This window comes from Rattus norvegicus, chromosome 11 (genome assembly GCF_036323735.1).
Source record: "Rattus norvegicus strain BN/NHsdMcwi chromosome 11, GRCr8, whole genome shotgun sequence".
Lineage (NCBI taxonomy): Eukaryota > Metazoa > Chordata > Mammalia > Rodentia > Muridae > Rattus > Rattus norvegicus.
In genome coordinates this window covers 69,672,486-69,697,292 of record NC_086029.1, presented here as the reverse complement: position 1 = coordinate 69,697,292, position 24,807 = coordinate 69,672,486, and the positions used below count along the sequence as shown (strand labels likewise).

General features: G+C 48.2%; 1 protein-coding gene across 4 annotated transcripts in view; it reads right to left on the bottom strand.

Annotated features, from left to right (window-relative positions):
• Positions 1-24,807, bottom strand: part of Boc (BOC cell adhesion associated, oncogene regulated) — a 75,307-nt gene that overhangs the window by 6,717 nt on the left and 43,783 nt on the right. For 2 of the 4 annotated variants that reach the window (NM_001108317.2, XM_017598158.3), the window contains exons 4-12: positions 12,750-12,896; positions 10,916-11,059; positions 9,673-9,966; positions 8,707-8,979; positions 4,916-5,220; positions 1,815-1,977; positions 1,261-1,371; positions 631-837; positions 102-283 (exon numbers count right to left, since the gene is read on the bottom strand). In NM_001108317.2, coding sequence (NP_001101787.2) covers positions 102-283; positions 631-837; positions 1,261-1,371; positions 1,815-1,977; positions 4,916-5,220; positions 8,707-8,979; positions 9,673-9,966; positions 10,916-11,059; positions 12,750-12,896 — 1,826 coding nt within the window. The remainder of the gene's footprint in view (positions 1-101; positions 284-630; positions 838-1,260; positions 1,372-1,814; positions 1,978-4,915; positions 5,221-8,706; positions 8,980-9,672; positions 9,967-10,915; positions 11,060-12,749; positions 12,897-24,807) is intronic. The other 2 variants (XM_017598159.3, XM_017598160.3) reach the window with 1 other exon arrangement.

Sequence of the window (24,807 nt, the reverse complement as noted above, 5' to 3'; positions counted from 1 at the left end):
GACCCCCAAAGGGGCTTTCAGGTTTACTGAGTGGGAAGCCAAACTCAGAGACAAAATGTGAGGAGAAACATTTCCACACTGTTGGTGATCAGGCAACTTACCATCCACTTGAGCATAATGGTGGTCTCATTGACTGCATCGGTGAAAGTGATGTAAGGTCCTGCCACGGGTCTCTCATACACACGGCCACTGTAGCCTGATACCACATAAGGCCGGGAGGGAGCACTGGGCTCACTTTCCCCTAGCATGTTCAAAGCACGGACTCGGAACTTGTAAGAAATACCTGTGAGAGAGAGATCCTTCCTGAGCTTGGAAAATACAGCTGATTTCCCCCACTGCTCTCAAGGCCCAGCCCAGGGATATCTGGTCAGCTCTTCCCCAAAGATGTCCACACAGGACTCATAAGAACCCTCATTCTCCTCAAACCATACAGGAAGTGGCTCTGTACTCCTCTTTGGAGAGAGGAAGAAGGAGGGGCTGTGGGGCTGAGGCAGAGCCACAAATTCCATATCCATGAGTACTTGTGGGGAACGAAGGGCGGACTGAGTTAAAGAAGACCTTCCATTGTTCCTCCTCCTCCTCCATGTGGTCCCAGGGCAGAAAGGACCAGAAAGAGGACCAGACTCCTACCTTTCTCCAGGCCTGTGATCTCCACAGAGAGCCTCGAGGGAGGTATGGCACTGGTGGCCAGTATCCAATCTCCCACTTTTTTTAGCTTCTTGTACTCCACACGGAAAGACTGAATTGGGAAGCCGCCATTCCCTCGGGGAATCCAGGTTACATACACTGAGGTCTCAGAAGCTGTGGAGATGGTGGGTCTGTCTGGAGCTTCTGGGGCTGGAATGACCATGCACAGAGGAAAGATGTAGACAAACAGGGACACCATGAGATGATGCTCTGGACCAACTAGACCCAACCTGACCCTGACAGGGCCTGTTCCTTCCCACAGCCCTCTGCCTGCTGTTGTATTTATCATATCCCCTTGCTTGGAAGAATCCCTGGTGCTAAAACTTCTTAACTCTTCTGCAAAAACAGAGGGTAAAGAATTAATGCTCTCTGTCTGGACCCACAGGCTCAGTAACTCCAGTATTTTCTCCAAAAGCTAGCAATGTGTATATTTTCATTGTGGTGAGATGCAGAATATGTCACTGGGACTCTTGGCCCTCAAAAACTTAACCTCATGCAACCTGCAGCAACAAGCCCTCTGTGACAGTTTGTCCTGATTGTTCTCTGCCTGCCCCTCACTGCTGCTGGCCTTACGAGAGAGGCGGCCGTGGTCAGGCTGGCTGCTACTCTGGAGACTGGCACCAGGGTCATCTCTCTGGATCTGCTGCTCCTTGCTGGCCACGATCTCAGGTTTGGGCCGCCGTCCTGGTTAAGAAGGATTGAGAATAAGAGAGAGAAAGAGAGAGAGAGAGAGAGAGAGAGAGAGAGAGAGAGAGAGAGAGAGAGAGAGAGAGAACATATGAGACCTCCCTTACCAAAATCCTGTTTTGTCTAAGAATCTGACCAGGGCACCAGCAAGGCAATACAAATAAGACTTCGGGGTACTGAAAGTGTGGTGTTATCCCAAGCTTTGGCCAACTCTACTATTGTATTGCTATTGGCCCTTTGCTTGGGGAGTGGGTAGGAGAATGCCAGAGAGGCTCATCAGTCTTATGAAGAAGGGTAGCACTTTAGCCCAGGCACATAAGTCCACAGAGGCAGCCACTAGAGAAAGACAGAGAACAGAGTGAACAGGACTTTGCACCTGACCTCACTATAACTTGCTCGGGCCTTTGGAACTCTGAGCGAGGCAAAATATTTGACTTTACCTGTTCGGAAGGTGACCATGGCCGTCTGACCCTCGCCAGCACAGTTGTAGGCTGCCATCTCCACTTCGTACAAGCTTCCAGGATCAAGCCTGGTCAGGGTAAGGTGGTGCTGGTTGGCTGGAATGCCAGAAATGATCCAGTCATCAGAGGAGTTTGTGACCTGCTGAAGAAGGTGACCGGGGTAAGGACCTGCCTCTGCTGTGGTGTCCAGGAGGGTTTCTGCCTGAGCCCAAGATGGCAGGAAGAGAGAAAGAGGACCATGGGCTAAGTTGAGGGCTGTTGGGACTGCAGAGCTCACGACTGGTTCTCCTGGTGTCTAAGGTAATGATCCCATCAAGGGAAGTCTGCAGGAACAGCTAGAAAGTCAGACTGGTACTTGCAGGTAAGTCCCCCAAAGGCCACTCTCCCATCTCCTGCAACCTCCTCATCTAATGTGAGTCCAGAGAGCATGCTCGGAATGTTACCTGCTGCAGACAGACGATTCTGGGAGTAGAAACCCTAAGTTCAAGTTCTGACTGTAAAACCCCAAGCAAACTCCCACATTGGTGAGCCCTGAGCTATTCATTTCTAAGATGGGGCAAATACACTGTCTTGGGCTATTCTGAAGTCAAATTAGATGACTTGGCACAGGTGAGGTTCCCGACAAATGAATGCTTGGCCTGTCTCCTGGTGCTCTTGGCACCCTTTATCCTATGAGATTTCTCACTTTAAAATTCTCTCCCTGTTTCTGCTTTCTGTCCTTGTTTTTGAAGCTCAAAACCAGGGTGTACGTGAAGGATTATAAATGAACTTTTAATGGTTAGCTCTCTAAAAAAAATTATGGGAGGGTTCTGGGCATCCAACAGCAACGGTGAGAGATTATTTCCTCCCACCCACCATCTTTTGAGAAGGACTTTGTGGCCAGCTCCATGCATCTCAGAAAGCCTACCAGCACAGAAAGCTGAGGTTTGATTATGAAAGCAACCAGCTGCTGGGGGAAAGCTCTTACCCCTAAGCAAAGTATTTCCAAGTAGAACAAAACCTCCCATTCAAGGCCAGGGGATGGTCTGAGCTCATTAATGTCGGGCTTCCAGGATTTATTCCAAGGGGAAAGGTTTTCACAAGCTGAGAATCCCCAGTGATGCTGGAAACCCAAACACAGTAGCCTGGGTCTACAGTGGACTAGATGAAACTCACTTTGTGCACGTGAAAATCAGCCTGACTAATTCCCAATGCCCTGCAAAAGACAGAGCGTGAAATAAAAAAGAAAAAGAACAAAAAACCCACAACCCAATCCTGACTTCTGATTCCAACCTTCTTTCTTGGGTGACGACCATTAAGCTATGTTAGTTCCGTGAGCAAGAACAACTTTCGAGACATACTTTCTATCTTGGCAACATTCTCTTAAAAGCTCCAACTGTTCCACAGGGCAATGCCTAATGGAAGCCAGACTCAGCAGGGGCCCCGTCCTGACTGTCATTTTTCTGTACCTCCTACTCCCTCTGCCCTCCCAGCACTGGGCCTCAGACTTCCACTGGGACCCAGAAATGAAAATAAGAAATGCAAGGGTAATTCGTCACTGTCACACACACTGGGCGGGTGAATGCAGCATCAGTTTGGCATTTCCGGATCACCCCGGTGCGGTCTTCGCCTGCTTGCCTGTAGTGGGAGGTAGCTTCAGGGCCACCTATTGGCCTGAAAAATATTATTCTTACTATCACACTGCTTTCTGTCTCTTGGGTGCCATATTTGGCCTCCCCTGATCTTTGTCTACAACTCACAGGGAGGTGTCTAGTTACACAGGAAAATAAGGACCTCTGCCCTGGAACACAGGCTAAACAAAGCTGTCTCTTTTCAGGAAGCCATTCACACCTTTAGCTGGCCTGGGGGTGTTGTGAGGGAGGGAACTGTGGTCTTCCCCAGGCCTGCTTGGGTAACTACATGAGGGTACAAGGTGTCTTTGCCTCCTCTGGTACTTTTCTGACCACCTGAGGTCTCTGGGAACTTCTTTGGTTGCCAGGTCTTCAGGAAGGGCACGACACAGAAAAGACCAGACTATGAGAGGCCAGTGGTGTTTGCAGCAGGGAGCTGGCTTGTGCAGAGCTAGAACATTCCACCGTGTGAGGGGAGCCCTGTTTTCTTGTTTGCTTTTGGAGTAGGAAAAGGCCGGTAAATATTTTTAGTTCCATTTCACATTTCCATATTTTCTACCAAGTGCACAAAGCATTTTTATAAGCAAAAACAATCCGAACGACACAAGCACCGCATTTAGAATAGGTTGCTGGTATTAAAATTTTTTTTTTAAATCCAATTACGACGAGCACTTTTCTACTATCTGGTGGTACTGGAAAGAAATAGCGCAAACTTGTGGGGAGCAGAAATGCTCTATGAGGAATCTCATCTCCCTCTCGAAGCTTCGAGAAGAGTGGCAGGAGGCTAGCACCACAGGACTGACCCAGCTCTCTCTCTTCATCCTGTCACAGTGTAAAGGGCTCTCCTTGACAGCTCCTACAAGCCCTGGACAGGTTCCCTCTGTTGCGGGAAAATAACTAGGGTCTCAACAATGTGATGTGTCAGGACCTCTAACGCCTGGCTAAACAGGAGCTACCACAACATCTGAGAGTCAGAGGGCATTTTACAACCCACGGGGAGAACACTTGTTCCCTAATATTTATTTTCCTGGGTGCAAAGACCTGTTTGCCCCGCTAAAATTCTCAGATATGCTTGAGAAAGAGCTTGCTTTGGTTGGAAAACAAATTCAAATGGCATCACCAAAATATGGCAAGGTGGGGGAAGTGACGGGGGGTGGGGGGTGGCCATTGTAATGGAGGGCGTGAGTTATCTCTGGACTTTGAGTTTCCACAGACTTCCAGGTAAGAGTATTCAGAGGTTACACCTGAGGGCCCATGTAGAGCCTCTACCGGGGCCTGTGAGAGATCCCCTGTCCCTGTTACCGTGTTACCGCTAGCTTGCCAGGAGGGGGATGGGCATTTGAGGAGACAGAAAGGAGGGGTCAGCTATGGAGCACACTGGGTCCTGGCTTCTGGACAGGAGACAGAGCACTCAATTCAGCTTCACTAAGGAGCTAACAGGGAGGGAGAGGCACAATGCCAGGGTCATACCTTACGATGCTTCACTACGTAGTACAGGATGGGTGCCCGGCTGCTGCCCTCATGGCGAGGCCGCCACACCAGCTCGTATGAATCCGTCTTGGAGGTCCGGGGTGAGCTGAGGATGACGGGTGCCTCCGCAGGGGCTACCTGCTCCTCTCCCAGGCACTTTAGGGAAGTAGGCTGTACTGATGTTGGGGGCTTAACAAGCCCCGGTTGTTCCCGAAGCATCTGGTCAGGTCTGTTGGGTCGGGAGGGCGGCATGGGAGGTGTGGCAGCAATCGGCTTAGTATCCCTCCCGGGTCTCAGGGTTGTGTCTGAGGACCAAGCAGGAAAGAGAAGGGAAGGGGGAAGGTGTTAGTGGCCCTGATCACCTGCCAGGGAGAAAACAGAATAAAATCAGAGAAGACCTGAGACCACCATGAGCCCAATCTGTGATATAAAACCAGGCTCTACAGAGGAGAAGGCTGGTGTCCTTGCCCTGGCAGAAGTGATAGGAGATCTCTGCATGATGCTGAGCTTTATATTTAAATTTTTATTACATTTTATTCAGTGTGTGTGTGCCCACGCATATGTGTGCGCATTCGTGTGTGTGTGTGTGTGTGTGTGTGTGTGCCACAGTGTGAGTGTGTGTGTGTGTGTGTGTGTGTGTGTGTGCCACAGTGTGAGTGTGTGTGTGTGTGTGTGTGTGTGTGTGTGTGTGTGCCACAGTGTGAGTGCAGGTCCTGGGTCTTGCAGGAAGCACCTTTACCTGCTGAAGCAGCTCACTGGCGCTGGTGTGCTAGTATAAATATCAAATGTCCCTTCCGGGCATTGTCCCTGATTGGTCCCCAGCTGCTATAGGGGAGGTTGGGCCTCAGTGGAGTAAATAGACCTCAGGGGCATAGTTTTGAGGGTTATCCTTTCCCTCGGTCCCCCCTCCCCACTTACTATCTGCCATATAGTTTCTGTCACGGAAACTGCCATGAAGTTTTGCCTCGCTATGGGGCCCAGACTCAAGGGAGCTACGCCCCTGCACTGCAACCTCTGAATTCATGAACCGAAGCAAGATTCCTCCTCCTCCAGCTGTTTTCTCCTTTGAAGTTATTTTGTTTGTGCTGGAAAAAGTGACGAACCCAGAAAACTGGCACCAGGGAAGTGTGACGGACTGTGTAAGTAAGTCTGCCATGCGGCTCTGGTGCCTTCCGGGCTGATTTATAGGGGGTGGTTTAGGACGGATTTGAGTGCTAAGGGAACTGCAGAGTTCCGTGGGCAGAACATGACGGGATTCGGGGGAGCTCAGAAGAACCGGATGCTGATGGGGATGATAGGGAGGTTTTACTTGGAACTTACGATAGAACAGAAACTCTGCTAGGAATTGGACTAGAAGTCACGCAAGTGACACTGGGACAAGGACTGAAAAGCTATGTTTGAAAGTGACGGACTAACTAGAGGAGATTTCAAGGTAGTCCAGCACCTAGGCCACTGCATGATTAATGACAGCTGATTTTACAAGGCCTGTAGAGAGAATTAGGAACAAGGACGAATGCAAAAACAATTTGAAAACTATGCATTGGGCCAAGGAGGTTGTTAAAGTCGTCAGAACCATGGAGAGGAAGCCACAAACTTTGCACCAACACGGTACGAAATGTCTTGAAGACATGACAGGAAATGGGTGGAGCCCACTCAGGGCAGCGGGTGTAAAGGTTTTATATCATTTGAAAGACTTTGCTTTGAGACGAGAACTCTGGGACAAGCTGTTCACATAGGGTCACTTAGGGAAGTGTTTCCTCTTCGTGCAGCCATCTGGGCATTCATGGGCCACTGGGCTGTGGGTGTGATCCAAATGGAATAGGTTCAGGCAGAGAAAGGACTTCAGTGCCACCCACAAGGCACCAGTTGTGCAGACATGCGGAACACAAGAAGAACTGTGAGGTCTGGGGTGCTTCCTCCCAGATTTTAAAGGAAAGCTTGAGAGGCCAGGCAATGCGTAGCAGAACCACAATCCCTAAGGAGAGCCCTTAAGACGGCCAAGCATGCAGCTGTGGGGTGCAATAGAGATACCCTCAAACACAGAATGCTTGCAGGACAAAGCAACTGGCAATGTATGGAGCTTACCGAAGAGAGAGGCCATGTGGGCTGCAAACGGCAAGAGTGCATGGTCAGGCTGCCTTGCCCATCATTGCTGAGGCCCACGTTCATGTTGCCCTAGATACTAATATGAAGCTACGTGACTTAAGGCTTGTCCTGCTGGGTTCTGGTTTTGCCTTCTTCCTGTCTCTCATGTCTAGGCCACTCTATCTCATTGGAATGACTGTGTTTACTCTGTGCTATTGTACACTGAAAACACACAAGAACTGATCCTTTTATTTTGCAGAGGAGACTTTGAAGGTGGACTTCTTTAAGTTCCTTAAGATTTTTTTTTAAACTTGTGTGCATGTGTATGTATGGATTTATGTGCACTTTGTGAGTACAATAGCCTTTGGAGGCCAGAAGGGGGAGTCAGAAGCCCCGAACTAGAGTTACAGACACTTTTGAGCCACAGGATGTTGGTTCTGGTAACTGAACTGGATCCTCCAGTCGACCAAGGGTGGACTTGTGATGGTTAACCTTGGCCGTCAACTCGGTTTGCTTGAGAAGCAACTGCAAGGTTAGGAAAGTACACCTTTAGAGTTAAGGTTAGTGACTAAGGTGTCTCCAGAGAGAATCAGCAAGAGGGAAAGACCCACCTAACATGGATGCTTCCACTTTACCGGCAAGGACCCCGTGGAATAAAACGGAGGAAAAGATAGAGCCAATGAGTGTGCCGGGCACTCTCTCTGTCTCCTGAGTGTGACTGGCTCTGCCCCATCAGATTCTCCTTGCTGTGATAGACTAAAACCACGATCTGCCCTCTCCCCCCCAAAACCCCTTTCCTCCTTTTAAGTAGTTTCCCTGGGATATCTGTTATTGGACGGTGAGCATGCGTGCTTTATCTCAACTTGCTCCGGAGGCACATGGACCTTAGTTCTGCTTTCTATGCTGGGGACGGAGACATATCCTTTACCCTGAAGCTTAAACAGTGCACATTTGAGTCTTTCCCTTCTCCACTGAGGTGACTAGAGACATAAATCCAATTGGGACTGCTCTCTGAGAATCTAGAAGCCAAGAGTGGTGTGGCAACACTCCAATCCACAGACTTTTCCAGCCTCAGAGCCGTACTGACCTCCCCCCACCATAGGACATTGGATCTGACAATGATGGCACTACACTCTATCATCCATTGTAGTTTTTCTCTCAAATTCTTTCCATGCTCCATCTCCTTTATAGGAAGCTTTCCCAATAGAGGGGGTCTTTCTCATGCCTTGCATTCTCTACCTCACCTGGTGCATGCGGACCACACAGTAGGTCCCACTCGGTGCAAGTGTCAATTGAAATGGCTCAAGCCAAACAGAGAGGCCTTACTCATGCTTCTTTTAAAGTCCCGGTTGTTAAATGTGATTCTTCATAATCATGGAAGCCCACAGACTTGGAAAAATTATTCGTTTAAAAAAAAATCCCATCAAATAGGTCATATTCATTGATGAAAATGTTCACAGTTGATTTATTTATTTATTTTTTTTATTTTTTTGGTTCTTTTTTTCAGAGCTGGGGACCGAACCCAGGGCCTTGTGCTTCCTAGGTAAGCGCTCTACCACTGAGCTAAATCCCCAGCCCCCACAGTTTATTAATAAGTCAATGTAATTTTGAACTTACAACTAAAAGACACCAGGTTTGATTTTATTTAAGAAAAGGACTGTTCCTGCTCTGCTGGAATTTCTGATCTCTGGGCTACTTGCACTCACCTGGCCGGGCAGTCCTCAGTTGAACCACAGCATGGGCACTCCCAACAGCATTCTCAGCCATGCACTGGTACACGCCTTCATCCTCAGGCCTGACACTGACCACACGAAGGGCTTTGCGAGACAGCCGGAGGCGCTGGTTGGAGCTGAGAGGCACAGCATTCCTCAACCACAGTACAGAGGGTGGGGGGTTTCCTCGAACCTCACAGGTGAGCTTTGCACTCTGGCCCCATGGGATGACGAGCTGGGATAGCTCCACGGTGACCTCAGGGGGTTCTGTGAAGAAAACAGATCAGAGTGAGGAAGGCTGCATTTCCCATCTAGGATCACACAGGCTAGATGAGACGTTGCCTCAGATTGACTTCCTCCTCACTGGCTGTTGGGTTCTTTCTATGGGAGAAGTAGGAGAAGAAAATGTCTAGGTGACCAAGACTACACCAAGATCCATGGCCTAAGTCCTGGGATCTAAGAATCTCTCTCTCCCCAGAGTGCTTCTTTATTTATCAACTCTGTGGCTTTTCACAACATAAACCTCTCTGAGTTAGGTTATATGCTTCTGGGGTTTGTATATGTTGGGCTTAGTGAGTGGCACTATTAGAAGGTGTGGCCCTGTTGGAGTAGATGTGGCCTTGTTGGAGTAGGTGTGTCACTGTGGATGTAGGCTTTTAAGACCCTCATCCTAGCTGCCTGGAAGCCAATTTTCTTCTAGCAGCCTTCAGAGGAAATGTAGAACTCTCAGCTCCGCCTGTACCATGCCTGCCTGGATGCTGCCATGATCTTGCTTTGATGATAATGCACTGAACCTCTGAACCTGTAAGCCAGCCCCAATTAAATGTTGTCCCTTGTAAGAGTTGTCTTGGTCATGATGTCTCTTCACAGCAGTAAAACCCTGAATAAGACAATGCTTGTAGAAGGGTCAGGAAGATCAGTGGGGAGATTAAGGAAGAGGAAGCCCATGGAGATGCTCACCAAACACCTGGACGTTGTAGAGAATGACAGCTGCACCGGGATCTCCAACCCCATTGCTGGCCATACAGCGGTAGGTGCCTGAGTCCTCCTCACTGGTGGTGTCAATGAGCAAGTTACTCAGCAGGAAGCGAGTCTTGTTGTAGGCAGCAATGCTGGACCCATCCTTGGCCCACGTGACTCGAGGTGGCGGGATTCCACTGGCCACACACTCCAGTATGAGACTCTGGCCTTTGGTGACAATGACAGTCTGAGCTTCTAGTGGGTAGATGATGCGGGCAGCCTCAGCGGTGGACCCTGGAGTGGAGAAGAGCAACACACAGAATAAGATGTGGACTTCTTCCAGCCTGTCTCTGATGGCCCAGCTCCAGAAGGGCTCCAAAGACCATGGATTTGAGATGGAGCTCATAGCACAGCCAATGCAAAGCTGTGTGTCAGGAGCAAGGGCTTCCTCCTGCACAGACTGTAACTTAGGTCTTTTCGCTACAAATGCTTACAGAGAGGTGAGGGTGCAGAGAGAACTGTCTGAATGGCGTGGGCAGTATTTCCTGCTTGACTTCAGGCAGTGCACCCTGAGCCTGCAGACAAAGTGAGGTACCAGGATCTGCTAGGCCCTTACTTGACTTCACCATCCAGGGGAGCGTGTCCCTTACAGGTTGAGAAACCCACCAAGCTGAGCAGGAGCCACTGTTGAAAGGTGTACATTTCTTGCAAAGTCCCCAAACACAGATCAGTGGTTCTTTCCAGTGCTCAGTGTAGAAAGCACCCATCTTCCTTACAGGTGGAAGTTACAATCTATCCAGTGTGCTGCTATCCTCACGGAGCCTGCCCCATGAGCCCATAAGGTTTTGGAGACTCTCTACTTCTCCTCAGGAAGAAGAGGAAAAAAAGTTTTGCTCCATTAGCTCTGGGAGAAAATCTACCAAGACATAGGGTATAGTTTAGGAGTAAGGAGTATAAGGTAGGCCCAGAGGCCATATACTAGGGAGTCCCTGCTCCACACTCCTAACCAGCAAGCCTATACCCTCTTGCAAAGTAACATGAGGGAGCAACAGGCGAGATGAGTTGCCCTCCACAGTGGTGAGCTGTGGTGACAAGCAAGGCTGGGCTGCTGTCCTTGCTCTTCCTCTGGACTCTCGGACCCTGAACTTGGTCTGCCATATCCCCAGATCCTCCTCTCACTTTCCAGCTTTGCTGGGCCTTATCCACAAATACCCGGTAATTGACAAGTGAGACTGATCCTTACGGCGCACGCGCAGCCTGTCACTGGAGCCAGAGGTTTTCACTTCCTGGGTCACTGGGTTGTAGGCAGCACACTTGTACGTGCCCTCATCCTCCTGGCTGGCATTGACAATTTGGAGATTCCCCGATGGCATGATCAGGTAGTTGTCTGTGGAGATGGTAGGGGAGAAGCAAGATGAGGTGAGTTTGGACCCAGAGTCTTAACAGTTCAAGACAGAATAAAAAAGAAAGCCTGAAATGCTGTTCTCCAGAGAGAGAAGACTTAATACCATGTGGGGAGCACCAGAGTAAGGAAGTGCCTAACTACAGTGTCCTGGCTGCTTGGCTGACTGCCCCTGAGTTAGTGTTTGCCTGTGATGCCCACCTTACTCTCAAGGGAGCTAGGGGAGGGTAGAAAGGAGGCACGCCTTGGGGTCAATCTGGGCTTGAGCTGTAGGTCTGCAGGCTAAGGCATGATCCTGAGAAGTTAGTCAGCCTCTTAGATCCATTTATAAAAGGGTAGAATGTCTGCTGCTAAAACACTGTAAGATTGAGCTTTGTGCCACACAAGTGTGGAAGAGGTGAGTTCATCTGACTTTAATATTTCCTACCCATCTGTGCAACAGTCCCCACTCTAAGCCACCTTCCTAGTGAAATCCTTCTACTGAAGAGGAATAGCCTGACCCCTAGCCATTGCCGTCTGTGACAGCCACTGAAACCCCACACTGTTCATCACTGGCCTGGTAGGTTTTGTCTGCTAAGAGTCCAAGATTGTTGTGAGTGGGTGGGGCTGAAGCACGGCTTTGGGTTTGTTCGGCAGGAGGCAGACTTCTGGACAACCCAGCAACAGGGGTGGCCCTCAGTTTCCTGGCAGGCAGAGCGCTGGCCTTCAGTCAGCTCTGAGCTCTGTCCTGGTGGCCCCTCCTGGGACTTGGGGTGTCACCAAGCTTGGTGCCTGCCTGCTGCTGGGCCACCCAGGTGTGAGCTGCTTAAGCAACTGCCCAATAGGGTGAGTCTTGCCCCGGGCTGCTGCCAAGCCTCTGCTGGGCCAGGATTAGAGTTCCTGTCCTCTCTTATCTCTCCTCTGCTATTCCCGAGGTGTTAGACCAGAATGCTCACATGTCAAAAGCAGCTTTCTGTCTTTTCCAAGCTTCTTCCCCTTCCCCGAAGATTTCAATCACAAAATATACTCTTTTCATAACCAAAACAAAAAGTCTATAATATGGGAAGTATGCATTTTGAGTTACAAGGCCAGGGCAAGTTAGGTTAACTTGGCCTTCTGTGTAAGTTTGTTGGGAGTTAAGCTGACTCCATTTTAATGGACATATGCCTCCTTGGCACTGTGGACCACTGTGGCCTCTCCTAGGCCAGCCATTATGCTCACTGTGGTCTGAGCAGGGAGCTGTGAGAGCTGAGATTGGCACAGTACCTAGGAAATGGGATAGCTGTGCAGTCTCACCAAAAGTCTGCTGACTGCTTTACCATGTGGGAGAAGATCCTTTCCCACTAGGGAACACTGAAGCTCTGGGAACTCTGGGCTTGTCAGGCAGCCTTTCTCTACATGCCTTGTGACAGGGGCTTGAACAGGGAGCATCAGGAGCCAGTCATGTGCTGAGTGCTTGGCAACACCTTCAGGGCCCTACAAGATGAGTTAAGTCTCCATGACAGGGTGGAGGAGCTCCATCATGGAATTGCCCCCTTAGGATCTTTGAGAGCCAAGTGTCAGAGGACAGGACAGCTGGCTAGCCTGAGGCTGGGGTTGTCAACATTATCATGGGGACTCAGGGAGGTAGCAACAGCTGACACAAAATGAAAGCTGTCAGAAGCCAGCTCTCCTGGGCTTCCTGCCCATTCCTTACCTCTAGAGGCCTCCAGCCACTCCTGTTTGACGCTGTACCGGACCTGGGCTTTTGGGTGACTCTCAGGCAGGTGGCAGGCAATGACAGCTGTGTTCCCCTCATCTACTTCAATCACATGCTGCACATCTAACTTAAAGTCCTGGAGATCTGTGAAGAGAAAGGAAGGTTCCTATTAGACCTGGCTGGAGAACAACAGTGTTGGTTCCTGCTGGGAGTCACAATAAATGACTTCAGCATTCACTCAGGGACATGAGAGGATGCTGAGACAGTTCTCGGCCTCTGAAGATGTATGAAGGTTTATAAGGATTGTCTGCACAACCTCATCACCAGATGTAGTTTAACTTGAGATGTATATGAACATAACTTTGGGAAGACATAGAGAATCCAGCTAGAAGGTAAAGAGACAGTTTCTTCAGTGACACTGAGCCCTAAGAGGGAGTTAGTCCTACATGAATGTCTTAGATATGTGTCATAGTAAGGGCATAGAGGTCCAAGCACGGCTGTCAGAAGGTTCTATAAATGGAGACTGAAGAGAAAGATGAAAAGAAAGGCTCATGTTTTTCTCCAGTTCCATCAAGAACAGTCTCCCAGGTTCTTCTCATACATTCACAAAAGGTGAAAAATGACTCAGTTATCAATCTTGATCATAGTCAAGACTCTACTGCCCAGGGTCTACTGTCTCTAATGATTACTCTCTTGGGGTGATGGGTGGGACTCTGTGAATGCCAAGTCTGGCATGTCCATGTAAGGGACACTTATGACATGGTTTTCTGTCCCGGAACACAGCCAGCAGGGCATGAACCTCCATGAATGTTGATGGTTGCTCTGGGCATAAGGCTTGTTTGTGTATCAGTCTACATATTTTCATGTTCCTCCTCTGAGGAATGTCCCCTCTGCCAAGGTTAATGACTGTATGATAATCAGAAACAGCACAAGTCTGGGGTATGAATGCCTATTTATGTCTCAGAAAAATGGTAGAATGCTGTGACCTTCAGGACGGCCCTTAAGGCTGTGGGAAAGAACACTGAAAATGTGAGTTCGAGAATGTATAATTTCTCATATGCAAAACATAAGGATGAATATTAATTGTATAAAGAGCTTCACAGATCTAAAGGAACAGAGGCAGCTAAACTATGGGCCAGTGGTAGAAAGATACTAAGGAAGGAGATAAAGAGATTTAGGGAGTGGTGATATTGCAAGGCAAGATCCCACACAGCTAAGTTTTGTTTGTTTGGTTGGTTTTTTGTTTGTTTATACTTACAAAGGCAGGAGGATTCCTGAGTTCAAGGTTAGCCTGGGATAGAGCTAATTTAGGTCTAGGAGTCGTCAGAATGGTAATTTCAGGGTGGGGTCCAGCTATCTTTTTGTCTGTGCTTGTGTTTGCTGTCTCTAAGATTCAAGGGGCTGTGACCATGGGATGCTAATGCATGGGATAATCAAAGTAGAACCTGGGGTAAAGGCTGAAGTGATGTATAAAATAAAAGACTGGGCTTTTGGTCTGCAAGAGATGAGCTATCCAGAGAGATTTTAGAATAGCAAGAGAAAGCTGTCTTGAGCAAAGAGCTCTCTGAAGGTCTCTAGAAAGAGCAGAACAGAGAGGACAATCTGAAAGCAGAACATAGGGTGTCAGCTTGGACACATGGTTTGACTTCTAGTCATGTGTTTTGCCACTCACAAATACCCCTTTTCTCAGAATCCCTCTCCAAACCAAAGCTTGTCCTTGGTATGTGGATACCCTAATGATTCTTCTAGATGACAAGGAATCTCTGAGGACACCCCAGTTGGTACCCTGCTGTGGAATCCAAGAGGTGCTGAGGGTCCCAACACAAGCTTCAGCATTCGCTGGCATTCTGCAGCTATTTCTTCTGTGTCAGCTTTGTGAGATGACTAGATCTAAAATGGGAGGGGATGAAGACCCATCTGGAGCAGGGGCAGGATGTTTCCTAAACAATCCATGTGTCTAAAAAACATCTCTTTGCATGGGCCAAATCACCGATGCTGTTGAAAAGCTGAGCCATCTCCACAACAAAACCACATTCTGAACAGGAAACGTGGTTTTCAGGGTTGTAGCTGGATCTATTTTAAGAGAAGGAATGAAGTTAATAGAATACAAAGAAAGGGACAAAAGATTTTACCCAGACACTCTTTTGAATGTGGTACTGAGGAAGCCAAGGAGGTCCACTCTCAAAGTGCAGACCCTTCCAAACTTGACTTAGTATCCAAGCCTTGGGCTTCCTCCAATTTCACTACAAGACTCTACCGGCCTTCAGTGTTGTTTCCATGGGTCACTCAGAAAAGATAAAAAAGTAGGCAGAAGTAAGGCTCCTCACAAAATATGAGAAATAACTGCCCAAAATAAAACTAGTCATCACAGGGGAAACCTGGTGATCAAGTCACCAGGCAAGGTCAAGGAAGCTTCCTACTTAATGGAACTTTCTAGAAGTTGTAAGTCAGGCCATCGTAGAGAAGAAAGTCCACTGCTTTTTATGAAAAGATCATTGTCCCTTTCACATCAGTGTTAGACTGTTCGCTTACTAAGGACAGGGCCATGACTTGGTCATATATGTCCTGTCAGCCTAACTTGGGTCTTGGCCCACAATGACAGTAGATGTTCAATGACTTAATATCATGGAAACTAAGCTTCACAAGTTGGAGGCCCATTTACATGGCCTATGAACCCAAATTCTCTCAAAAAGTTTGGTTTGTGTTGCGAGTTCAAGAACAAGGCCCTAACACATATGTTCCATGAACATTTCATTAAAGTGTAACCAAGAGCAGTTATTTTTGGAAGAAGAACATCTGGTAACTGGGAGGTCAGAAGATGGCATCTGATCCCCTTGCACTGGAGTTACAGGCAGTAGTGAGTTGATTTGCAGGTTATGTAGGTGCTGGGAAATGAACCGGGGTCCCCTGGAAGAGCAGCTATCACTTTTAACTGCTGAGCCATCTTAAACTTTAGCAAGGTGCAAACAAAGGATCCTACATTGTCATTCTGTGCTGGGGCCTGTAAATTATGTAGCCCTGATTTGGCCGAGCCTCTAGGTTAGGACAAGGAATGAGTTTCACTCTGAGAGAAAGAAGATGAACTATAGGAAAGGGGGTGCCTGGACCTATGTCCCAGCTGAACACAGGGAATGCCACTCCTTTAAAAAACACTTCACTGAAAACAGGCAGAGGCCCTAATCCTCCTCCAGGGTAGGGCGCCTTGTACCTGCCAAGTCAGGAAGCTCCCCACAAAGTGAGGTATGAGCAACTGGGGAATTGAGAAGCATCTGGAAAATTCCTCAGGCACTGAGGACCATTTTTCTCCACGGTCTAATAAATCTAAAGCTACCCCACCAAGAGTTGTTCCCCCCACCGCCACCCACCCACACCCACGTCTTCTTTCTTTACATCATTCCAAGGAAAATGGCCCCGAGCAACAATATACTTAAACCTAGCAGATTGTTTTGAAGAAAGATGTGAACCACCAAAAGGAGCTTGGCACCAGAAAGCCATCTCCATTATAATGTCCCCCGGCTCCTGCCCGCTTCAACTGAAGGCTCATCCAGGCACGAAGTGCGTGCCCCACCAGGCACCCACCTCACCACAAAGTGCTTGAACACTGGGTCCCCCTTACGCCCCTCTTGGCTCTCGCTACATCCTCTGACGACTGCTAGAGCAGAAACAGAAGGTTGTGCATTCAGGGAAGCATGACGCTGGGCACTGGTCAGCCATGCAACTCAACTCTCCCTTTGTTCTGATGCCAACATGTGCACAACAGCCCGTGTGGGCAGGGCCCTGGACACCCCATCTGGGTGTCCCACTCCTCACAAGGGCTGACTGGCAGGCAAGGCTTCTTGGCTTCAAAACAAATAAGCAGCAGTTTAGTCCTTGCTGCTGTCCCCTCCTTGTGCCTCCTAAGCTGAAGTCTTAGCTGCCATTTCCATCCCTCCCAGTTTGTCGACTGCAGTAAGAATTCACTAAGGGATCAGAGGTGGAGTAATGAAGTGAGGAATGATGTAAAAATCGGGGCCCTGTTCCTTGTGTTTCTGGCTAGGAAGGAGGCCAGAGATGGAGGAGACTCCGTGATCAATAACACAACAGTCTGTTATCAGCAGGCAGAGCAAGCATCCTGTTCCCAGGCCAAGACTGCAGAGAAGTTTCCAGGCCTTCAGTAATACCTCATTGGGAATAAGGGGCAGGCCTTCAGTTACAGATGGGGTTGGCAGGCCTCTGTTGGTGGCTCAAGTTTCATGGGAAATGGCTCGATAGGACACACACCTGTCCTTGTCTGTTGTCTCTGTGCTTAAGAAATGTATTGTGGGAATGTTTTTTCAGCTTTACTCTCTTACCTTCCCTGCCCTCCTTCTCCTGTATCCTCTCTCTGTTCATTCTTCCACCTACTTCATTATAGTGCCCAGCAGATCCATTCATTCCTCTGGTCTCCCTAGGTCAAAAGCCCGGGTCTTTGAGCTCGCATCTGAGGTTACTGACATGCCTTACTGTCACAGCACTTTTCTGAGGAAGCCCATCGCCTTTTGAACTCTATACAGAGTCCTACCTGGTTGCTTCTTCTGAAAAGCCCGGCTTCCAAAGGGAAGCTGCGTATCGCAACGTTTTAGTCCTGTAAGATGCCTCGATGCACACTGTCCATAGACATTTCTCCAAATGCTCACTGTGTGATGCAGTCTGCACTTCCTTTTTCCACTTGAAGGGAATGCCAGGCCCAAATTCTCTTGGCCATGGGAAAACCAGAAAGCATACGAGAGATATTTACAAGCACATCCTACCTGGTGAGGTGCGTATGAGAAAGCACATAAGCACATATGGGCACATTCGATCTTGAGTCCGTTTGAACTTCATAACCACTGTCTGGTCTTCCTCATTCTGCCCTTAATAAGAAGCTCTTCATAAGAAGTAGAGTGAATGAGGTGGTGGTGGTGGTACATGCCTTTAATTCCAGCACTCAGGAGGCAGAGGCAGAGGCAAAGGCAGAAGCAGGTAGATCTCTGTGAGTTTGAGGCCTAGCCTTGTCTACAGAGCACAAGCTCCAGGACAGCCAAAGCTACACAGAGAAAGCCTGTCTCACAAAACCAAAATAACAAAAACAACAACAACAATAACTATTAGAATTGTGAATTAAATTACAATACTTAGAGGAATATGCCTATGTGCCCTCAATACAAACTGTCAAATGCTAACAGACTTACCTCTTCCCGAAAACTTACTCTGTAACAATGTCCAGTTATGGAGTGTCTAGGCTCTCAGCTCCATGTTTCTAGCATAACCCAAACCCCCACTTTTCAAAGGGTTTTTCACTCAGTCTTCTACCAGATGGTAAATAAAAGAAAGCACTTTCTATTCAGGCAGGAAAGACAGCACCTTTGCTGGATGCTGTAGGAGTCACTGGCACCCCATCTCCATGCAGGCATTTATCACACGGTCTCGTCCCATGCTGCCCCTGTGTTCTCAGAGATCAGGGGGCAAGCCTGCACTTATCTGCTGAGCTTTGGCTGAGATCCACTAGATTGTGGGCACTGCATGGGGCTCACTTGGCAAGGCTGCTGGGGTACTGAGCAGCCCCAGGGCCATGGGCAAATTCCTGGGCTTACTGCTGTCAACTCTATTCCTCAATTCTCATGGCCTCCGAGCCCCAGCTTGCCCCGTGGCGGCGGCCTGTTGTGTCTACGCTGAGTTACGGAGCTTGGGAAGAGCCTGTGTTGATGGCGCCACTATTCAGTGATGTAATGACCCTGGGGTCTTTTTCTGCACCTCAGTCACTTTGGAGGATGGCCCATCGACAAGTAGATCTACTGAGTGCTTTCTCTGGCTGAATCCCTGATTCACAGCTTCATAGGACTTAGGTGTGGCAGCGAAGATATGGCAGTGCCTCTGTAAGTGGCCTCAGTCAGTACTGGGCTTTCCTGTACCCTAAACTGTTCTACTAATGGACAGAGGGGCACACACTTCACTCAATCCTTCAGTCATCTGAGACACATACAATAGCTTGGCTACACCCACGAATTATCTGTGAAGGAAAAAGTACCTTGCAAATGGAAAACCACAAAAGCCACCTGCTAAGGACAGGGGACCAATTAAAACTGCAGCTGGTGGTGCTGGTGAGCTCAGGGAACCTGGCACCTGGAGAGTGACTGGGGTTACCAAGGCTTGGGCAGGCCTCTCAGATGCTGAGTGTCTGAGGAAATGAGTAAGCACTTACCAGTGGGTAGCCAGGGCACACAGACCACTAAAGCCAAACACCACCGTAACTCACAAGGCTCGTCCAAACCAGTGTTTTCTACAGCGGACACTCAGTACAGCTCCACCCCTTCAAGCCTCAAGGATGCCCCCACCCACCCATTCGGGTACTCAGAACCACACCAGCCCCTACAGAAAAGGCAAAGGAAATCAGATAGGTCCTGGACAGTGGGGTCTTCTGAGATGAGATAGGTAAAGTCAACATAAGGTAGGACACAGTCATGCACCAGAGTGGTGTCGCTGGCACGTTCCTCAGCTCCACCACCAACAGTCTAAGGCAGGCTGCCGCATGCTGCACGCAATTCGAAGAGGAAACCGTAGATGCCAGCTTTGTGCCTTGCTTGGCAGACCAGGCCAATGGATAAATATGTCTGCTCTCTTTGGGATTTTTTTTCCCCCTGCCAATCCAATTGTACAAATAATTTTGGCTCCAAACAAAACTCTTTCCTGACAGCCATGGAAACATGACATGAAATTTCTCAAACACGCTTTCTGATGAAGGCACAGAATGCTATGCTGTCTTTTATTCAAATAAAAACCAGTTTCTATGGGTGGGGGGAAGTTTTTGCATCTGCCAAACAGATTAGTTGCCCTTCTTGTTGTTGTTGTCCCTCCAGCTGAGGTGTGACTTTCCACATTTGAAAGGTAGAAAGGCTAAGTAAGAATGGAGGAGAGATAAAAGAGGCTGGAGGGCAGGAAGTAAGGGCAGAAAAAGAAAAGTCATAGTTAAGACAAGAGAGAGAAACTGTGGCTGAGAAGAGAGAGAGAGAGAGAGAGAAGGCATGAAGAGGCAGGGGTGTGAGGGGAAGGAAAGAAAAAAAAAGAATCTATTTTGCAATGTTATTAAACGATTTGCAACAAACTGGCTTAAGGCTTGAGGAATTTTTTTTTTTGGCTTGAACCAATTAAAAAATATTTTTAAAAGACATAAGAGAACATGAAATGCGATTAGTCCTCAAAGACGAGTCCAAGATGGAGTCACGTCTCCACCGAGTCTGGCAGCCAGATGCACAGAGATGTCTACAGCCATAGTCATTTATCTGGCTGCAGTGCCTCTGTGAGGTAGCGCTGGCCCACAGAGCTGCAGTTTCTTTTGGACCCGATGAGAGTTTGGAAAAAATACATTGAAGAAAGAGAGAGGAGAAAAAGATTTACTTGCCAACAACCCACATCACACATACTTCTCTGATCATCCAAATATAAACATAAATACAAACTCAGCAATGGGAAAATTCATGTAAATCCTGGTGGTCTGGACTCATCAGACGCAAAGCTGGATCCCAGCACGGTCTTTGACAGGGCTGGTGGCCAGCACAGGGAGAGAGAAGAGAGTGAAAACAGGAGCCAAGCAGCTCTGAAGGGAACAGAGATCTTGAGCAGGCACTTGTGAACAGAATTCCAGGTTGGAGAGACAGGACCACTGTCCTTCTGGGGACAGAGGGGTTCACGTGGCCCTCCTTTCTTCCTACACATCTGTGGGGGCTGCTGCTCTCACCAACACTGGCTTTCTCTTGACTCCAATGAAAGTCTCCATCTCTTCTAGTGTATTTATTTACTGAGTTGGTGCGCATGCGCGCACACACACACACACACACACACACACACACACACACACACACACACACACACATATATACACACACCACACACATCTATGCACCACAGTGACAGCTCTCAGAAGTCATCGTCCACCAGCTTGTAAGAGCTGTGGTTGAATTCAAGTAGCAGACCTGCATGCAAGCGAGGCTGCCCACTGAGCCATCTTGCCAGCCCTCCGTTTGGTTTAATAGCCTTTACACTTTTGACTTCCCTCAGTTTGTTCTTCTTAAAACCCTTCTGTATTATGAACCTTTTCTTTCTTTCTTTTTTTTTTTTTTTACAAATTTCTTCTTCATTCTTTCTATTTATGTCAAACCACCCTCCACCCACCCACCCCCATTGTGAAATTAGGATTAGCCAAAATTAGCACAAATGTGTAGGAGAGTTAGCCTCTGCTCTACCCCTCAATATTTTATTTCTTATAATTCATGTTTTTAAAAAGTGAAATTTAGCTTCTCCTTTTCTTTTCTTCCCCCCCTTTCTTCCTCTCTCTCTCTCTCTCTCTCTCTCTCTCTCTCTCTCTCTCTCTCTCTCTCCTTCTTTCTGGGTGGGAGGTGGGGCAGTGTCTTTCTACAGAGTCCCAACTGTCCTGGGACTCATTATGTAGACCAGGTTGACCTTTAGTTTCTTATTTTTGGGAAGTTAGCATATAGAATAATGGGTCTCTCTGTGGATGTTTTCATACATCTGAGTCATTCCTCTCTGCTGTTAATATACCTAACACTTGGCACAGAAATCTCGCCATCTTTGTTCACTGACTGCAGTTCTTTTCAGTCTTCTCCAGATCAAAGAATTTCTTTCTTTAAACCTTCACTGATAGCCTGCTGTGACACAGATATGGATCTTGACAGTTGCTTCCCTCTAGGCAAAGACTGTGCCATCAGGGCTCAGCAGTGAACTCGGGATGCTAAGGAAAGTGGGGAGGGGAGACCCCAACTCCAGACTTAAGGAGTCTTGAACTAGGGAGTCTTGAACACAGAACCAGCAAGCTGAAGGGGTGGGATGAGAATGCAAACAAGGCAGAGGCAAGCCTACACTGGGTAAGGCCATTGCAAGCAGCACACTGGTGCTCCAGCTGTACCCTGTGACCCTGAAGTCCACTCCATGTTTTTAAGCAGAATCAGTCACTGGAAATAAAGCACCATCCTCTCCCTCTCCTTTTCCCTCTCTTTCTCTCTTCTCCCCTCCCTCCCTCCTTCCCTCCCTCCCTCCCTCCCTCCCTCCCTCCCTCCCTCCCTCCTTCCCTTCCTTTCTTTTGAGACAGGGCTTCTCTGTAGCCCTGGCTGTCCTGAAACCAGGTTGGCCTTGAACTCAGAAATCTGCCTGCCTTTCCCTCTACTGAATTAAATTTGTGCACCATACCACCACCACCACCACCACCCCCACCACCACCACCATCACCACCACCACCACCACCACCACCATCACCACCACCACCACCACCACCACCCCCACCACCATCACCACCACCCCCACCATCACCACCACCACCATCACCACCATCACCATCACCACCACCACCACCATCACCACCACCACCATCACCACCACCACCACCACCACCACCACCACCACCACCATCACCACCATCACCACCACCACCACCACCACCACCACCACCACCACCAACACCACCACCACCACCACCATCACCACCACCACCACCACCACCACCACCACCAGGCCTGCCACTATTTTCTTTATAGAAAAAAATAATACTGGGCTTTTTGTTGGTTTGTTTGTTTTGTTTTGCTTACATTTTTGTCACTCTTGCAGATATGTTCTCTAGTTCCCAAACTGCTCACCACATTCCAAAATGGATGGAAGTCTAAAAGTAAGGCCCAAGTAGAAATCACTAAACTTTCTCACATAGACCAAGATGGATGGCGAAGGAACTTGTCAACTCACTCAACTGTCCCTTTTCATCCTGTAGGTGCCATGCTGCAGCCGTCCACCCTGTGGTCTGGTGGGTTGGAGACACATGACTCAATGCTCTGCCCATCCGCAGCACCATGGGCGTCTTACAGCCCTCTCTTTTTCTCTTAGCTTAGACCTGGGCTTTTATGTGAGCACGTAAATAGGTTGCTGAGTAGACAAAGAATTGGGGGAAGGGAGCCATGAATCTTTAAATGTATTCTTGGTAAAAGTATCACAGACTTGAGGTCAGTTTGGTAGACAATGCCGACTGTGAAATTAAACCCTGGCTGTCCCAGGCAGATATCCGCCCCTAAGGAAGATGCTCTGTGCAGAGTTAGTTGCACAGCTCTGTGAGGGTGCTTCAACCAGGCCACAAAGAGCAGTGCTGAGCCAATGCTGTTTGAAGAGTCTACCAGAATATCAGGGAGAATTCTTATCATTTCATGCCTTATTTACCTAAAAAGAGACGAAATTAGTTGTGACTCCTGCCTAGAGCTGCAGGCATTTTTATTATTTTTTTATTAACAGAGTCAGCTGCTTAGGGCCTCCTGGGTCTGAGGATCTTTGGATGAAGTTTTTGCTCACCTGGCCAACTCAAACACATCATTTACCACTAAAAGCGGTAAATTTCAAACTAAGCCTATCCTCCCTTTCCAAGTCTTGGCTCCTGTGGAGCTGTCCTGGCTCTGGTTTCAGCCGACTGCCTTCCCTTCTTGGGGCAGCTGAGAAACCCACCTGTGTTTTCTTTTCTCCCCCAACTCTTCTTTCCTCTGACTCCCTTCATCCCAAAACAAGGGCTTATACAGGAGTCCGAGAGTCAGCCCAGCGACACCACATTTTGTTTTCAGTTTGGAGCAACCGGCTCCTTGTTTTCTCGGGGAGTCACACCCAGACTGTGCCACACCGGTGTGTGTTTGGGGAAGCTACTATAAGGGGGGGGGGGGGGACCCTAACCTTAGAACTCTCTTCTGAACCACAGCACGTACATTCCTCAAAGGTTAAAAAATTAAAGACACCATGGAGAATGGTCGAAAATAACAGAAGCTGAATGACTACTGGGGTAGTGGTGGTGTGGCAGCAGCGGGACAGAGGAGGGGAGGCAGAGAGCTGGCTTAGTGGTTAAGAGCAGTGCCTGCTCTTCCAGAGGGCCCAGGTTTGGTTCCCAGCATCCATACAATCATCTGTAATTCTTCTGGTCTCCGTGGGCACCAGGCATACACATGGTATGCAGATGTACATGCAGGCCAAACACACATACACAAACAAAAAAAAAGTGGTAGTATTCACTATGGAAGATTTGAGTCTTTGGTCCTTCCAGACATGGTCGCTAGGTCTGTCCACCATGTGGGCAGCCGGACTCAATTGCTAAAGGCTTGAGCGTGGCATGTAAAGGTTTAGGACACGAAAGGTAAAAGCAGAGCCACACACATTCTTTTTTTTTTTTTTTAAAGTCTTTTTTTAAATTTATTTATTCTTTTTTTTTTTTATGAGTACACCATTGCTGTCTTCAGACACAGCAGAAGAGGGCATCAGATCCCATTACAGATGGTTGTGAGCCACCATGTGGTTGCTGGGACTTGAACTCAGGACCTCTGGAAGAGCAGTCAGTGCTCTTAACCGCTGAGCCATTTCTCCAGCCCCCACACACATTCTTTAAGATTCAATTCCTGAGTCTTTTTTTTTTTTCAGTAATCCCACCTCCCAAATCGAAATGAAGAATTGCTAGTCGTTCAGCCCCCATTAAAACCTGGGCACAGCTCTCTGTCGGACAACTTAGAGGGCCAAATGGAAGGCCATTTTCCCCATTAGACAGAGAGGTCCTCAATAACTGAGACCAGCTTCTTTCTGTGAAGTACCAGAAATTATAAACACGTTAAGACGCCAGCGTTCAAAATGTCCACACAGAGAAGCCAGCACTGGGGAAGTCGTGGTTTGAAGCTTCCCAAGGTGGCCTCGCTGATTCTCATTTTTGCCCTACCGAATGCTGTCTCTAAGGATAGAATTTGTTAGGCAGTGAGTGTCTGAGGAAGAAGCTAAATTAAAGGGGGCTAGATAATGAATCGAGGCAGTAGAACATATTTTAGGAAGAGCATCACAGTGACGGCTGGAGATAAAGTTCTTGGCATCGTTTGTTAGCCTGCGTACTATCTTTCTTTTAGCCTCTCTACCTCTCTGTTCTAAAAGAAGGGTGGGGGGGGATTAAAGAGACTAGTAAATATAGTATAAGTATTAAATTGAATTTAAAGTAAAAATCAAGACGCAATAGGCAAATAAAATATCAACAAGTTAAACTTCGTAACAC